At 34.2% G+C, this 17,062-nt stretch overlaps 2 protein-coding genes across 2 annotated transcripts in view; both read right to left on the bottom strand.

Annotated features, from left to right (window-relative positions):
• The window catches only part of LOC118743954 (testisin-like), a 6,709-nt gene extending 1,761 nt beyond the window's left edge, over nucleotides 1-4,948 (bottom strand). Inside the window, exon 1 of the mRNA XM_036476716.1 lies at nucleotides 4,713-4,948. Coding sequence (XP_036332609.1) covers nucleotides 4,713-4,948 — 236 coding nt within the window. The remainder of the gene's footprint in view (nucleotides 1-4,712) is intronic.
• LOC118743335 (serine proteinase stubble) overlaps nucleotides 1-15,656 on the bottom strand; it is a 62,110-nt gene extending 46,454 nt beyond the window's left edge. Inside the window, exon 1 of the mRNA XM_036475935.1 lies at nucleotides 15,620-15,656. The gene's annotated coding sequence lies outside the window, so the exon portion shown is untranslated. The remainder of the gene's footprint in view (nucleotides 1-15,619) is intronic.
• Nucleotides 15,657-17,062: the final 1,406 nt, after the last annotated feature.

Here is a 17,062-nt window from a genome sequence, read left to right as displayed (position 1 = left end):
CAGAGATCAACCGGCTTACCGCCGCCCAGCACGCATGAAATGGAGAGACCACACTCGAATTTGTGTCCACGAAAACGACAACTCTGCGGAATCACTGAAAAGGAAAAACAAAAACAAAAAAAAAGCGTGGGAAAAGAAGAGAAAAAGAAGAAAAAGAAAATAAATTAGCCAATAGAAATTAAATCACTCGTATAAAGCTAAGTAATAATAATTGTAAAGTTGTACTGTATGGATGCGTAGTAAAGTTGAGGTGAAGAAATTATGAAAAAGTAGCAAAGCATGCGAAAAATGATTTTAGTGAAAAAGAAAAGAGCTTGGTTTGGTAGTTTTTAATATATATCAATGTGCGAGTAGATATGCGTCATTTACAACAACAGTTCAAATCAGTTTTATATTTTCATTTGAAGATATTTGCGACAGTATAAATATTGATATGCACTTGAATTTTTTTGGCAGATTAATAATGATGTAAACGGAGGATTCTTTAATCAAATCTACTGATTTTTTAAGAGAAGTTAATAACTTCATTGACAAGGATTTAGGAGGTGAACGATCTCGCTATAGCGTTGTAGAAAAATAATCAGTAATAAAATGAGAATTAATAGCAATCGTTAATAACCAAATAGTTTTTTTTTATTGTTCGCATTGTAACCGCACTTGCATCACAGCAGTTTTATAGATAACAATAAACTTTTAGTAACATCTTTCGTAAAAAAAGATGAAAATCAAAAGCACACATAGCTTTTAAAAGCAATAACAATTTCAAAAGAAAAAAAATGAAAATTTAATGTTTTTTCATAAAGAGAAGTTTATTCAACAATCGCTACTTATTAACACCAATAATCAAAAGTAGTTAAGGTGGAAGTTATGTTTTCCTGCTTGTTCTGATATTTGATCTAATTGGTACAGCAAAATGTTTTGGAACAAAGTATTTGTCTAATAAAATAAAAAAAGGAGTCAATATTTGTAGTTTTCTTTTTTTATTTTTTTGTAAATATAACACAATGCCTAGATATTGTAGATCACTGAAATGACCTCCACTTGCATTCTAGCAGCGGTAAGGTCGGTTTGGTCACTAATCGATCGCAGTATAGGTGCGTCTCAGTGCTCGAAAAAGGACGCGCTTAAAGGGCTCAACACTTGCTTGCCAAATAGTGAAAGCCCCGACCTCCTATAGCTATAGTTCAATGGCTTCAGATCTGGGCTAATAGATTGCCAACAGACCGAAAAACTGTACTTTGGGATCTTATTTTGTGTCGATTTTGACCTATTAGCTGGAGCGGAGTTTTGCCGGAACCATCATAAATAAGTGGTAGCTGGCTAATGACCATCTTGTAGCCACGGAATGAGCTTGGATGAATGTCGAGCTGGCACACCTATGTATGTACCATCCCTTATCGTTCTGTTTATTTAACGATTTTTCGACTGTGAAAATGTTCTTTTGTAAGTCTTATCTTTAGCACAAAACTTAAAAAAAATTTAAAATCATTTATAATTCTAAATTTTATAAAATCTTTTGAGTTAGCAATCAAACAGATAATGAAGAAAAAAATATGTCAGTAATTTCAGTGGCTTCCATGGACGTCGCACTGATTTTAATTTTATTTTATATGTTGGAAAGTATTAATAAGAAGAGTTCATAATGCAGTTTTAGATACATCAGTTATGAATTTAAGCAACAATGAAAGCCATTGTTTTGGTTCCTTAAAGTCGGGATCCTCTTTCAAATGCTGATCTGGCAGACACAAGCCAAGATTTTTGAGCTTACTTCCAGAGGCTAATTCAAGGGCATCCTATTAAAAAGCTTCAGGAAATCAAGGACTTTTATTCAATACCCCATAATTGCACTTTTCACGAATATGAGATTCTGATATAAGAATCCACCTAACACTTAACTGTCATCGGTGGTATTAATGCTGACCTTGTGTAGTGCTTGACAGAAGAATTTACTATTGAATTGAAAAGTCAGAATTAACATGAGTGATGCCAGGTAAGTCCCAGATTGGTTCTAACATTACAAAGTAGTTTAGAATATAAGCCCTGGATATAAAAAATTTAACATGCTGTCACTTACTTACTGATTTGGAGAAATTCCAAGTTTTCATACACTGCCGGAACAAAGTATTGACACAGCAAATTTTTCACAATATATGCAACAATACTTATTCTAATATTTTTCCGCCAATAAAAATAAAACTCCTAAACTATGTGCAAAACTCGCGAAAATTCAGCCAATTTTCATCAAAATTTTCAACATTTTAATCAGATTTTTTTAGAATTTTTTTAAGTATGCAGTTTTGCAGCCCATTAAATTCTAGTAAAAAAATGCTAGTTCGGAGTTAGTCAAAAATCGCGTTGATTTTTGAGATTTTTTTTGTTGAAGGTGTTTTGCATTTTTTCCATATAAAGTATTCTCGAAAAAATGTTTGTATGGAAGAGACTGCGTGAAAAAAAGTTGCCAAAAATCAACGGTAGTTCCTAGCTACTTAAAACTTGCACTTTATTTCCGGCAGTGTATATTTTGACTAAAACCAAAACAATTTTTTTTTGGGTCATCAAGGATCATTTTTTGCTGAAAAGAAAAAATAACCCAACCCAATCAAAAGACGTACAAATACTAAGCAGACCCAAGCCCAGCAGTTTAAGAAATTGAAAAGTGCTTGTCCGAAGGCCGTTGTGGCCGTACCAATACAAGTCGACAAAAAAAGTAGTCCTATCGCAATAAATGGCCTATAAAATTAACGAAATGATATTCTACATTAATATGTATGCACGGTTTGTAACTGTGAACGAAACATAGGCGCTAACGTGCATCAAAGTAGGAGAAGGCGGATATGTTTACCAACAGGGTCCTGGTCGCCGTTTCTTGGTAGGCAAGCGGTGGCATTCACATCGATTCCTTTTATAAGCGTAAAAAAAAAATCGCTGAAAAATATTATTCTTAGCTGTTAGACAGATTTAATATTTATGTAAAGTAAAAACTATTACAAAGTATGCAAGAGAGGTTCGGTGGTAAGGCATTTGGGTAATATAAAGAGGTTATCACTAAGGCAAACGCCAATTTTGACGACTCTCATATGTACCACCTTTTACTTATAGGGAAAACAAAAGCTGGACTAATTCTGTTGAGTTAAGGGGAGACTATACTGCGAAACAAATAACTTTTTCCCATTTTATTTTATTTGTTTCTGTTCAAAAAACAACCGACTTGTAAATCTACATTTATGCATAATAAAACACGATTTACAATATAAGTACGTATTGCTTAGCTTGTTAGAGGCTATGTACTACGACCTTAGGCCTATTGTGCCCATTACGCCTTACGCTTTCATTTCGATTTACACAAATAGCAATAAATATTACAAAAGGTTAATATTATGGGAAATTATCCCAATGTTTTGAAAAAACACTAAAAAGCTAGTAAAAATATGATTTAAGAATTACAATTTTAATATTAAAAAAAAAAAAAATCTTAACCCATGACCACAGTGGTGCCTAAAAGGGCCATTTTTTAATTGGTGGTTTTATTAAAAAAAGTTTAAAATCTTCAGATTTTTAAGTATGCGAAAAAGGAAGAGAAAATGCCAGTTAGTTATAAAAACCAATGCACACAATGGTTAGTAATTTCAAGTGCAAATCCTAAATGTCAAAATTGTCTACTTTTTCTGCTGAAAAGTTAAAAGGACCAAGCTTTGGAGTAACTGAACTGCAAATCTGCTTTCTCTCTTTATTGAATTCTGCCCTCGAAATGGTAAATGGATCTCAATAGCTTATTTAAATTAAATTTTTAAGAAAGAAAAAATTAAAAACAACTTTTCTTTTTCAAATTTTTTTTAGACAAATGTTTGTTATGCTACTTATTTAAAACAACTTTAAAACTCGAAAAAATTGCCTGCGTATCTACCGTTCAACACTTGGCACAGACAATGTTTTTTCACCTGTTAAGCAGTTGTCGTTATTTTTTTACATAAGCAAAATGCACCGATATTTGATTTGAAGTTTTCTTTACCAATTACCAAGGACAAAAATTTAATCTTAGGAAGCACAAAAAATTAATTTCCGCCATATAATTGGGTCAAATTGCTTACGGTGCACTTGTTTGGCCCTATTTTATTATGAAGCACAAATACATATTTTCTAAGCGAAATTTATTCGTATAGCACTTTTTTAAATTAATAAGGTTGCGATATAAGTTCAAGCCATACCACTTTCCAGAAAGTTAATTATATGAAGAAGAAAATTTTCCAAAATGCAATTTTATGAAATAAAATACTCTATATGTAGCATAGGAGGGAGAATGCTAGCTTTCTTCATTGTATACCATATTTTCTTGCCAGAGTCCCTTAAAATTTGATGCGATAAGAATTATTACTCTTGGATATTAAATATGTATTGGAACTATCAAGTGCGCTGGTATCTCAGACTTTAATCGTCAACATACGGACATCGGGGTCTTGTAAGGGAACTCGAGAATAATCTTCCTGCCAGCAAAAGAAATGCTTAAAAAAAAAAACAAAAACAAAAAAAATATGTATTGTCCTCTACTAACTAAACTCTTCCAAATTATGGGGAAGATAATTTGACTATAAACTTTGTGGCCTCAGAAGACAAAGCCTAAAACGCGAACCAAAATTTGTTCATTCGTTTTCGAAAAACGTTTTTCTACTATAGAGTTGAATTGAAAGAAATAAATTAAAATAAATATTCATTGCTTTAAACTACTTCTCGCCAGCATATCCATGACTGAATCCTCGCTGTAGTAGCCACCACCGCCGCTGCTGCGTCTCGACAGCGCATCCAATATCAGCATATCATGTTCCTGTGCTGGACTGGGATGTGCCAGAGTATTTATGTTGCAGATGTGCAAGGTAAGGCAAAGCACAACGTGTAGCACCCGCAGCCAAGTATCCTTATTGGCATAGCGTCTTCGGCGAGTGAACTTTGACATTTTTGTTATATTTTTATTTTTTTTTTGTTATACTATAGTTAAACAAAACACTTCACTGAGGAAAATTTGTTGAAAAGAAGCACTTTTTCTTTCAATAAAATTTAAAGGCACTACGCTTTAAGACGTTGCAGACTCATAAGCGTTGCAAATTCCTGCGTGGCGAGGACTTTCACTTTCTGTGTCGTTACTCGAGCAGCAAAGCAAATAAACAAAATGCGCTTACATACATACACACACACACACACACACACGCGCGCGCGCGATGTTAAAGTTTTGCGCACCGAAAGCAAAAGTGGTGGCAATGACTACGAAGATGGCATGCGAATGCGTAGTGGCAACAGTGGAGGCACAAAAACACTATGTAATTACACTGAAACTTTCTTTTCGGTATTTTGATACAATTGGATGCAGAATTCGGTTACACTTTATACTCGTCTATGCTTTAATTTTTTAGGTTTTTCAATAAATTCATTTTTAGCTTTTTTGGTTTTTAATGCCGCTAGCTTAATTTCAAAGTGTTAAAGCCAAATCCTTGCTCTTTTGGCTATCACTTTATATTTTTTCCAACACTATATTTGTTGCTATTTAATTTAGTAAATTATTATTTTTTTAATTTTGTAATTTTCGTTTGTTTCATTTCAAATCCAAACACTTTCTGTTATTTCATATAATTTGCATTTCATTTGCCTTTTAAAAAGCACTTAAGTACGCTAGTCGCCACCACCACATTACCACGCTTGCCACAACAACCGTTCAGCGGAAAATTCAAGTCAGAACTAAAGTCAGGCAAACACCAGCGACGAGCATGTAGCAGCCAGCTGGCTTGCCACAAAAGCATGCGGAATTTACTCTGCAGCACCGAAGAAATGAGTCAAAGCGCTGTGAAAATATAGTAAAGAAATCAGCTAAGCCAAGTTAAGAAAACACATGGCTTAGGCAAAAGTCGCTCTGCAATTTCTTTCGCCGCATTTCTTTCGCTCATTTGCCAACTAAACTCAAACGATCGCTCTCTGAGTGTAATCGGTAAATAAATGTTCTCAAAAGCTGCCGAAATTTGAGTCAAATAAACGAAATGTTGCTGGTGAGCATTTAAAAATTTCGAACGATGTTTTGTTTGAGATATTTTGGCAATCTGTAATATTTTTGTGAACTCAAGTTTGTGCCTTAAGTCTTTTGTTTACTTATTTTCACACAACAGCTGTGCTGGGGGAAAAAGCTGGCTTCTCGCAGTTATAAATAAGTTGCACGCGTTGTTAAAACAATATCGAAGCGTAGCGATTTTGAGCTTGGTGCCGATTTTAAATGCATATTACGAGGTACATAGCTGAATTATATACGTCGAGTTCGTTTCTTAAGTTTTTTTTTTTAGTAAATCAGAGGCCTTTGAAATTCGTATGGTACAGTAATGTTTCTTGCTCATTTGGCCTTGCCTCATTCTCGCCTTGCATTGATATCTTCTTTTTCCCAAAATAAAATAACTCAAGATTACGCTATTGTTTTTATATATTTTGCGTTTCTTTACTTCCTCGCTTACTTCAGCTTTGCTATCGCCGTTGTGTATGTAATTTCCAGCATAATTAACATTTACTATTTTATTACCATTCTCTTTAGCAATTTGTCATTGTTGGCTTGTTTTTACTTTTTTCGCCAGTAGCGAAGAAGCGATGGCGATGGCTGGAACCCAAGCGGTAATTAGCTTTCGGTTTTATGGTGCTTATGTGATGTGGTCATTTATTTTTTGAGTTTGTTTCCATGTTTCTGTGCAAGTACATGCGTGGAGAAAGGTTGATCCATTAACATGAAGTAATAAATTAATCACAATTTAATTCATTTTATTTTTACTTTTGCATCTCATCAAAGTTTTCTCTTGCACTGCAACCGCATCAGATTTTGATATGTCCGCCATAGGATCTGTTAAACTTTAATAATGTTTTGACTTATTACGTCAACAATATTTACACAAATTTGAAAATCTTTTAGAAACAAAATTCATACTAAAGTGGTCTTTAACGTTAACTTTTCATTGAAGAAGCTATTAGTATTTGGTTGCTGAAGTTTTAGGGTGTTTGAAGATAAGATAGTGATGAGACTGATTGAAAATTGGTCCACTCCGTTGCGTGCCACCATTAGAAACGTGGCAGACATTTAATTGAAGTTAAGTTCCCCATATACTCAAGTAGCGCACTGGTGCAAACTTGGTTTAGATATGTGAATTTTTGTAAATCGTAAATTTACACCAATTTATACACCAGTGTGCTATTTGAGTAATGGCTTTTGTGGGCCTTAAAAAAGATTTCAGTTGCTTTGCATACTTCTTCTGCTTCTTATTAATATTTGTCCATTTTTCGGTTTGGGACGAGACTAAAAAGCTTCCCCAGTTGCCTGATTGCTTTGCGGCCCTTCTGCATTTGACCGTTCATTGTGTTCGTCAACGGCCCTGCATTCGTTGCCCACGAATGGTTTTTTTTTTACCCGAACTTCGTCGTCCATGCATATAACACGTCAAATCTATATCGGTGTAAACCTCGGTGTAAAATAGTGTAAAATAGTACCTGAGTCGACACACTTCGATTTTAGAGTCTCTTGAGATATCATCAATATGAGTTGATTATCGCTAGCTTAGAGTAAAAGGTTGCCAACTTCACTTTTTACGAAAACTCATATTTTGCTACAGGAGGCTAGAAAGGAAAATTTGATAAGTCCAAAAAAAAGCTCCGAAAATGTGATAAGGACAAAATAGGTCGAAATCTTTAATAAAGATCGAATTCCTCTGATGCGTATGGAGTTTTGCTTTGCTTTAAATAGGCCAAATTTTGTATTCAAGGTTTTGCGAAATAATTGAAGAAAATGGTTATAAAAAGTTGTTTTTTTTATTCTAAGCTAGTGTTATATTCTTCTAAAACTGAATTTTAAATTCCTGCAAGACCTTGCTGCCGTTCGAAGCCAGGTCAAGGTAATTCCCTATCGTGCAATTCTGGAAAAAATGATGCGAGCAGACTTCAAGACTATCATCGAGCTCTAAAAGGCCGCTGCACAGTGGTTCAAAACTGGAATTTAATGCTCATAATTCCATGGAGCCTTAATTTTTCAACCAATTTGATATTTTTTTTTATCAAAGTTTATAAAATTGGCAAGAGACCAGTTGGGTCCGGTTTTTGAATTTTTATATGTTTATATTAAATTTTTTAGTACAAAAAGTTGCAATTCTTCAGAAAATCGATTCTCCTGTTCCAGTTAGTAAATGTTACATAATGAAAACTAGTTAGAAACAATTGTAGAGTTCCCCCAAACTCAAAAAAATTTTAAAAACAATTTGAATGGTAAAAAATTCATAAAAATTAAAATATTTTTTTTAGTTCTTAGAAAAATTTGTGTATGCAGTTTTATAGCTTACGAAATTTAAGTATTGGAAAGAGCAAGTTGCAAGTGGCCAAGAGTTCACGTTGATTTTTATTAATATAACAAATGCTTTTAATTACCATTTAGCAAGCAGATTTGCTCGAAATGTTAGCGAAAAAAAATATTAATAATTAACGCATACACTTAAAGTTTGCACTTCATTGCATATCCAAAATTTTTCTAAGAACTATAAAAAAATTTAATTTTGGTGGCTTTTTTTTATAAACATTTTAAATATTTTTTTTAGATTTGTCTTTCGTTTTGGGGGAACCCTAGAACTGTTTTCAACTAGTTCTTACTATTAATTGAAATAGGTTTATCGATTTTCTTCAAAATTTCTACTTTTCTGCAGTTTGTACTAAAAAATTTATTACCAGTAAATGAAAATCCAAACATCGGACTCTAGTAGTTTCTTGCAAATTTATAAGCTTTCATTAAGAGAAAAATAATGAAATTGGAGTGCAAAGTGAAGATTCCAGCGAATTATGAAGAGCAAATGTCAGGTTTTTAACTACTGCGCGCTGTAAGTTCTGCCAATTCTAAATAGAATAGTGAAGTAGAGCGCCTCCGATATGTAGGCCGGTCGAATTTTAAGGCTTTAGCTACTTATAATTTAATCAGATTGTATATTTATTTGTATTTAATAAAACTGAACTGCATTATTTTTTTCCAGTATTTCCGAAAATATTTTCAAAAACTTGGCAATACTAGTTTAATAATTTAGTAATTAAAATTACCCTATCATTATTTCAAACTGTTTTCCATAGTGCCACAACAACTGATTAAAGTAATAAATATATCAGCTGCAGCGGCTGACAAGCTGCCAGCGCTGTTGCGGCTGTCAAAAGTTGCACAGAGCTACATACATATTATTTGTGGGCAATACAAGTGTAACCGATCTCAACTACATACACGCGTATGTGTATGTTTGCATTGTAAGCGATATGGTTTTAAAAATTATTATTATTAAGTATTTTTTTTATGCATTTATTTTTATACTAAAACCAGAAACAGCTTCATTGTTGCTATGGTAATTGAATATAATATTCACGTGCTGCACGACTAGTCAGTCAGTCAGGCAGCCAGCCAGCCAGCCAACAGACTCATTTCATTGTTGCAGCGAGAAATAGCAAGAAATAACTGAAATAAATACGAAGCTCGGCAATAAAAACTGTATTTCGTTGAATTAACTGAAACGGAAAATTAGAAGTGTCCAAATGTGGTTGACAAATGCAGCCAACAACTATAATTTGTTGCCATGCTACTTGCTGTTGCTGCCACATGCGGCGGCAGGCACTTCCACATTCGCTTTGTTGGGATATACATAAAAAGCGACCGATTTATTACTACCAGTTGCGTTTATTGGTTGTCACAACCGCTTTTAGTTACAAGTAACAGTTGGTGCAGTTTTGTAGTTGCTGTTACGGTTATTGTTGTTATTTTAGTCACTCTATTAAATATTTGTATGTATTTGTACTGCACATGGCTTTTGAGCAACGCCGGTTTTCCTTGCAAGACTTGCCTACGCCTGCGTTTTTTCTTTATTTAAAACTTAACAGTTGCATGGCATTGAACTTGCAATTGCTTTTTTTTTCTCAGCAATTTAAGCAACTTTTTATAGCTTTTTTGTTATTTTCTTTTCCTAGACATTGCGTGTCGTTTGATTGCTGTTGGGGAGTTTTATTTGGAAAAACTTTGGAAAATTATATGTACAACTAATTAGCTGGGAGGCGCAGCCACTTGATTTTTTTACAATTTTTATTATTGAAAAAATTTAAAGTAAGAGGAAAATGAATGGAGAAGTAACTAAATAAAACTTGATAAGAGAAAAATCGCTGTTTAAACACTATAATAGAGGCATTAATATATCTCTATTAAAAAGTAATTAAAAAATTTGAAATTTATGAGTAAACTTCTCTTTGTCGATTCGCTCAATTATCCGGCATTTCGCCATGGTGGAGTGTGAAAACTGGCAGCACCTGTTAAGTTCCGGATTTGGTTGATTATTTTCATTTGTTTATATTAGCGCATTTAATAGGGTGGTGGGCTGGGAAATTTTCAAATTATTTTACAAATATATTTGGCGGTTAAATAATGCACAATATAGCAGTTATAACTTAGATTTAATTAAATTGGTTGACCAATTAAAAGGTTTCCATGCTGAAAAGCTCGGTCAGAGTATCAGTTGCGAGTTTATTGACCCTGATCTTGATATTCCTGAAGCTACTGGTAACCTTGTTATTGACCTACAGTTTAATGTGACGTTGTTCGATGCGTTTGCTTCGCATGAAGCCATCTTCCAGGCAATGGCTGGGATAAACCCCAGAAGCATCTTTAAGATGTCCAGCTGAAACTATATATGACTCTCGAGACCCCTCTTTCCATTACCGATTTTAAAAATTTTTCGCAGAACACTTATGACCAAATGAATCTATCAAGAGTGAGTGTTGCTTTGTGGATAACAGTTGAAAAATAAGGCGTACCCTAACGTACATATATACTAGTATGCTTATGTTCATCATTATAACAAGGAAGCGCGATTTATTCTCTGTGGAGTCGAGAAAAAAGTTTTACTTCTGCGTGTCTTTTTTTCATGGTTGGTCTCACGGCTTGCAGACAAGAAGTTAGTCTGGACCAAAAGAGATCCGCTTTAACAGGGTTAAGTTGCTTAGCTTCAAAGTTCCCCTGGTATCCGAGTCTAGCCATATTGCGTACGGGCCATATATCATATTTATTCGGTCCGTAATGTGGAACGGAAAGAGGTTTGGGCGGGAATTCTCGGTAAGATTCAAATTTTTTTCCTTCGCACTTTTTATGTTAGAAATTTATCTCGCACAGCGTTCAACACCTAGCAGGCAAGGATTATATTCCTACATCACTAAAACTATATGTATACAAAAGTTTTCTCGATTAAAGGGGAAAAAATCTAGGAGTATATAGAGTCAGCGCAAAAAATATCCGTACTCTGATGTCGCCGATAAGAGTTATATTTTACATTGCTTAATAACAGTTATTGTCTGACGTTTTTGTTTACGCGGTCTGATATGAGTTAGATCACTCTTAGTTTCATCGTCTTCAGCCTTTTTTCCATATCTTTCTTCATCAATATCCTTTTCTTACAAGGTTTATCAGACAACGTAAAACACAAACATTGGGTTATAACACTTATCGACGAAATAAAAAATATTTCTCATATAATAACTGTTATGAAATAGCCTTTATGCGATAAAACTTATAACAGCTATGTCCCTGCAAAAAAACTCACTCATCACTTAAAAGTGAACATTTTTACCGAATTTCATTACTTGTAATTGTCGGTTAACTTTTTGAGCTTATTTTACTACTTGCCAATTATTTTCTGTTTCACTTGCATACATACTTTTGGTCTGGTCTATGAGAATGCATATATGTAGGAAATCTGCTTCTTTTCACTTTTATGCAGCTTCTAAGATATTCTCATGCGCAGCTTGTTAATTTAGATTTTAATTACCGGCTACAATTTTGCACGCTTATTTTTGGCAAACATTTTAATACTTTTACCAACTTATGGTTGATTATGCGTTAAAAATATTTTGTGAAAACAACATTGAAGCCGAAAGTAAGCACTTTCTCTTAGTGGAGTGCTTAATTTATTTCTATGAAGTTTAACAGTGCAAATGTTTCCATATCGTGTTGTGTGAAGTGATCTCGAAACACCAAGTAAAGTCGACTTTTTTTAAACTGAACTCGCCGTGTGCTACACCGGCATTTTCTGTAAAAAACAGTATGAAATATTTAGTTTGTAGAGGCGATGAAGCTTAAGTATTTATGTATTTGTAGTTGTGTCTTGCCAGCTTACTTAATGCAATGTATGTTAAACTACAGAGAAGTTGTAAATTTAATACACTAAACAAGACTATGTATGTTAGGCCGGGCCAATTTGTATGGGCGAGTTTTTTGACTATGCGCGTATAGCACAGACGAATTCTACGTGTAATTCGTAGCCAATTTGCTGAAGAAATCACGGGTCTAAAACCAAATTTGAGTTGGCCAAATTGAGAAAATAGGTTTCCAAGCATTTTGCCGAAGCATCGTAAAGAAGGGCTTAAACGTTTTATACAAATACGCTATAAAGAATTTTTTGGTATGTCGATTCCATTTATGCAGTTATCATTTTCTTAAAGTTTCCACCAGAGGGCGCAAGAGTGAAAGTTTTCACAGTTTCTTCGAAACTTATTTTCGCAATTTGGTAAACTTCAAATTGATTTTGGACCCCCAGTTTCTTTGGAAAATTTGCTTAAAATTTCATGTAGAATCCTCATACGCTTTACTCAAAAAAATAAAAAATTAACCCGCCCTAATGTAGGTACCTACTTATAAACAATTTTTTACTTTGCCCTTGAAATAGTTTCATTTTTAATCGCTTGAAATTTATAAGAAAACTCATTACTCAACCAATTGACAATGGCTATGTATGTACATATGTTATAATATAGTACCTGCATACATACTTAAAAATAATTTACCGCAAATGTCAAAAGCCGAAGTAGCTTGTGTAACAACCAAAAGTTAAGCGAATAAGTTTTGATCGAAGATCAAGGTCGAATGAGTTGTGTCTGCGCATATTTTTTTTTTTTAATTTTGGTTATCGGGCGCTTGTCTCATTATTGATTTGTCATTGTAATCGCCTTAAGCTTTATTTTGAGCAACTCAGCCTTGACCTCTACGCTAAGAATGGTATGCGTGTATATTTGGAGTTAGTTATGCATGTATGTACATATGCTTATAAAACTTATGCGATTGTGTATTTTGCAATATTTTGGCTGTTTTAATTGGCATTTAATTAGCATTTTTGACATTGCAACATTTGAACTGACTCATTGGGAATTTGTCGACTTAAATATGCTTTTATTCGATTTCGCTGTTCAAATAGTTATTTACAACGCCGAAGCCGGTTTGTCTGCAAACCATATTTGACAAGAGATGACGGAAATTCGTTCCAAAATATATCATAAGTACACCCACCGTGTCGAAAACAAGAACAACCACAATGCAAATTATTTATATGAATAAAAATAGATACCAAAGGACTACAGTGGATATGTTTTTAGCGGATCATCGCTTACCTTCTAGTTTACGGAATGCAACATTTTAACATTGAATATAATTGGATGTAACCTAGTTGAGTTTGTAATCGGTATGGTAAGCGACTGGCTTTAGTACTTGTAATACGCTACCCAACTGAATGAAGCGGCTATAAAAAGTAAGCCAAGATTTTGCTGAGCTGAGGCAACAGGTGGCTGCCTGCAATTGTGTAGAGATGTGTTCTGTGCTTAACATAAACGCTTATCTATTGAAAGCGGTGTTCTCCATCTACAAGGATAATCTAGCTTTACTGAAACCTAAACATTCGATGTCAGTACATTACTCTAAGCTTGCCTGCGAAAATTCTAAATACTGGTGTAGTTCTTTGGGAGTATAGCAGAGATAAAGAAAAAACTTTTAGCGGTTTAAGAATGAATTTGTAAGTAACTCACTTATGAAATTAAAAATTTTGTAGTTTAGCAAAATCATCTTGCGCTGTATGGTTTTTTGTTACGAACGTCAGAAATTATTAAAACTCGTTCAAGCAGGCGCAGATCCGTCATTAGGAATTACTTAAATGAAGAATAAAAATTTATTTGATATTCGGAATTACTTAAATAAAGAATAAAAATTTATCCCTCATTCACAAGTTTGAGCAGACCTTTACTTTAGGATGTTACAACTTTTAAAAAACTACAAAAAAAAAAAAATATTGAACTCAAAAAAATATATCATAATCATAATTGTTATCCTCAATAAGGTGCCGGATGGAGTCACACTTAGGCCTAAATGGGCCGGTTATGAAACTTTTACAATTGGTTCGTTGTTGATTGGGCGCGAAAATAATATGATAGAAATTTTTGGAAATTTCCATAAGATTCGTCACCATCGCATAAAGTTTGCGAAACCCAACGTTTTTATAAAGAAAATTTCAGCTTCATTTCCTCGCAACAATGACCACGATATTCACCGGACTTAAACCCAAGGGATTTTTTCTTTATGGTCCATTCTCAAGGACAAAGTATCAATATATAAAACAATCAACGCCATGAATATTGCTCATCGCTGTACTGAGGCAAAATACCACCACACCACATTCGTGCATTCTGTGAAGCATTTTTTTTTTTAATTTTGACTATTTCTTATGTTGAAGTGCCTTTAGATTGCCATAAAGCAGTTCTAAAACGTTCGATACACAAGAACTGGCTGAGATAACCAACCATGGATTGTGGCATTATATCATATTTCTACAATAAGACGTGCTGCATTGGCAGAACTGATCTTGAAAACAAAGAGCTTGCTTGTCAATCGTACGAAAGGTCTAACGAACCAAGTCACAAAAGACTGAGCCTCGTAAAATTTTTTTCTATCCGTAGCCTTAAATTCGAAAATTTGCTAAACCGAAACGCTGCATAAATTCCGTTAGGGAAGTTCATGTTTGATAATTAAATTTTTCTTAAATTTGAGTACATTTAGACATACTTGGATTTCTTCTATTACGCCCCATTATGAACATATTTGTACTTTGTTTTTACTTACAATCCAACTCGTCGAAGAATTTGGCTTCTTTCGGCAGCTCTTTCTTAATCGCATTCTTCAAATCTGGCGTAACAACTTCATTGTAGACACTATTATAAGTTTTATCCGCACAATACGCAAAACCGATACAATAGAAGAGTAAAAAGAACGTTATTGCTTTCAGTGGCAACTTAACTGTAGCAGGAAGACTGCCTATAAGCAAAATCATTATGTGACAGGTGGAAAAAACACGCAGCCACAAAACCAAATTGGTGGAATTGGTAAGCCCGAGAGGGAATTTTATTAAATTACTTTACTTTTGATTTCTCTGGTCCTTGGCTTTGCACTTGAGAATGTTACGTTTCGCAATTGAAAATCAACTCTTTTTTGACTAATTCGAAATTTAGCAATTTTTTGTTTTATTTCACTTCCTAATAAAGTAACAACCGGTATAATTGAACGGAAATATATATATTTATGTTTGCTTCCTTTGCTAATAATTGCTTTTGTTTTCGTGTTTTTCTTTTTGCTGTGCATTCATTGTTATTATGTTTTATTTTTATTTTTTTTTGTATTTTCTTTCGCTCTTTTACGACACTTTTAACTGCACTGATGTTGCTTAAATTGGATTGCGCTACTTGCATAAGTAATGCAATTTGATTTCATTTAGAGTAAATGGGAAACGAGTACCTACGCGCAATGGAGCTGTAGGCACATTTTTTCGTGCGTGAGGATGCCAAGACAAAATTTTCCACAATGTTCGGCATTTAATAATTCACATATTTTACAAAGTAGCACAGCATAGCAAATTTTGATATATTTAATTTAGCTTTGCTACTGATTTAAGCTGACTCACTGTGCTGCAATTATGAAGTGAACGCTCTTTTTGGTTTATTGAAACAGAAACACACTACGACACACGGGTAGTTCCAAAACTGTTTAAATTTTATATTTTTTTTGTTAACTACATACTTCTATATATAGCATTATTTTTGGGATATTTATTACTTTTTTGTGAACTCAAACCTCGAAATGTAAACTTCCTGATTACAAACTCAATGACCGTCGCCCGTCGTTTTCGTATGCGTTTTGCAATCGATTTTTAGCGTTTTATTTCGTAATAGTTTTGCATGCGTGCATACCGCGTGAATGTTGTGTTGCAGTACGAGCCGCGCGCGTCAATGTCTAAACGGTTAATAACAGTGTCGCGCGAAGTTTCAAAAACAAAAATGCCACATAAAATCACATATGAGCCACACACACGCTCGCACACATATTGACATACATACATACTTATCTACGAGCATGCCGAGTATGCAGCCAGCATTTGCAGAGAGTTGGCGCAAAGCTATGCAACAGATCGATTGCTCAGATGAAATCAAAATTAAAAAAAAAAAAAATTCGACTTGAAATTGAGAGAGTTAAAAAGTTTTTTATTGAGGTGAGGTATCAACAAACGAAATTGGAACGGAGACACTGAATATGGTTTCCGAGGCAAAAAATAAATAAAAGTGATTTACAATCACACACATACACCCACAGCAAAAAACTTACACTATTTACCTTTTGGCCATCATCACTGCGCGGTATGCCTCTCACTCACGCTTGACTGCTGGCCACCGCATCATGCCCACTGCTGCAGCAGTCAGTCACAGTCACGCAACAGCCAACGAAATCGAAAGTGAAATGTAAACTTCGCGATTGCGTTACCGCTTTGCTTGGCATACGCGCATGCGCATATTTTTTTGGTTGCCTTTTACTTTACGATTGTCATAAAATGAGCGCCAGAGACTGCAATACATCGATTTTTTTTTAGTTACCGTGTATTTGCTGGTTGTAAATGTATATGTTTATGTGTATGTGTAGGTACTCTCTTTTCATCAAAGAAACCATAAAAGTATAAATGTTTTGGAGGAAATATATGTAGTAAAAAGCCAAAGCATTGTGAATGTGTAAATATTTGTGATCAAAGCGTTAATTGCTGAGATGTTGTGGGCTGATATTTTGGCATGTTAGTTACATATTTACATATACTGCGGAGAGCCAAAAAATAATACAGAGCTCTGACACACACGCTCTCGGAGAAAGGTGTAAATAGCTAATAATCGATCGCCATCTCTAATAGAAAAAAAA

Source organism: Rhagoletis pomonella, unplaced genomic scaffold, assembly GCF_013731165.1.
Source record: "Rhagoletis pomonella isolate Grant_MI unplaced genomic scaffold, Rhpom_1.0 Rhpom_scaffold_00007, whole genome shotgun sequence".
Taxonomy (NCBI): Eukaryota; Metazoa; Arthropoda; class Insecta; order Diptera; family Tephritidae; genus Rhagoletis; species Rhagoletis pomonella.
This window is presented reverse-complemented; position numbering and strand designations above follow the sequence as displayed.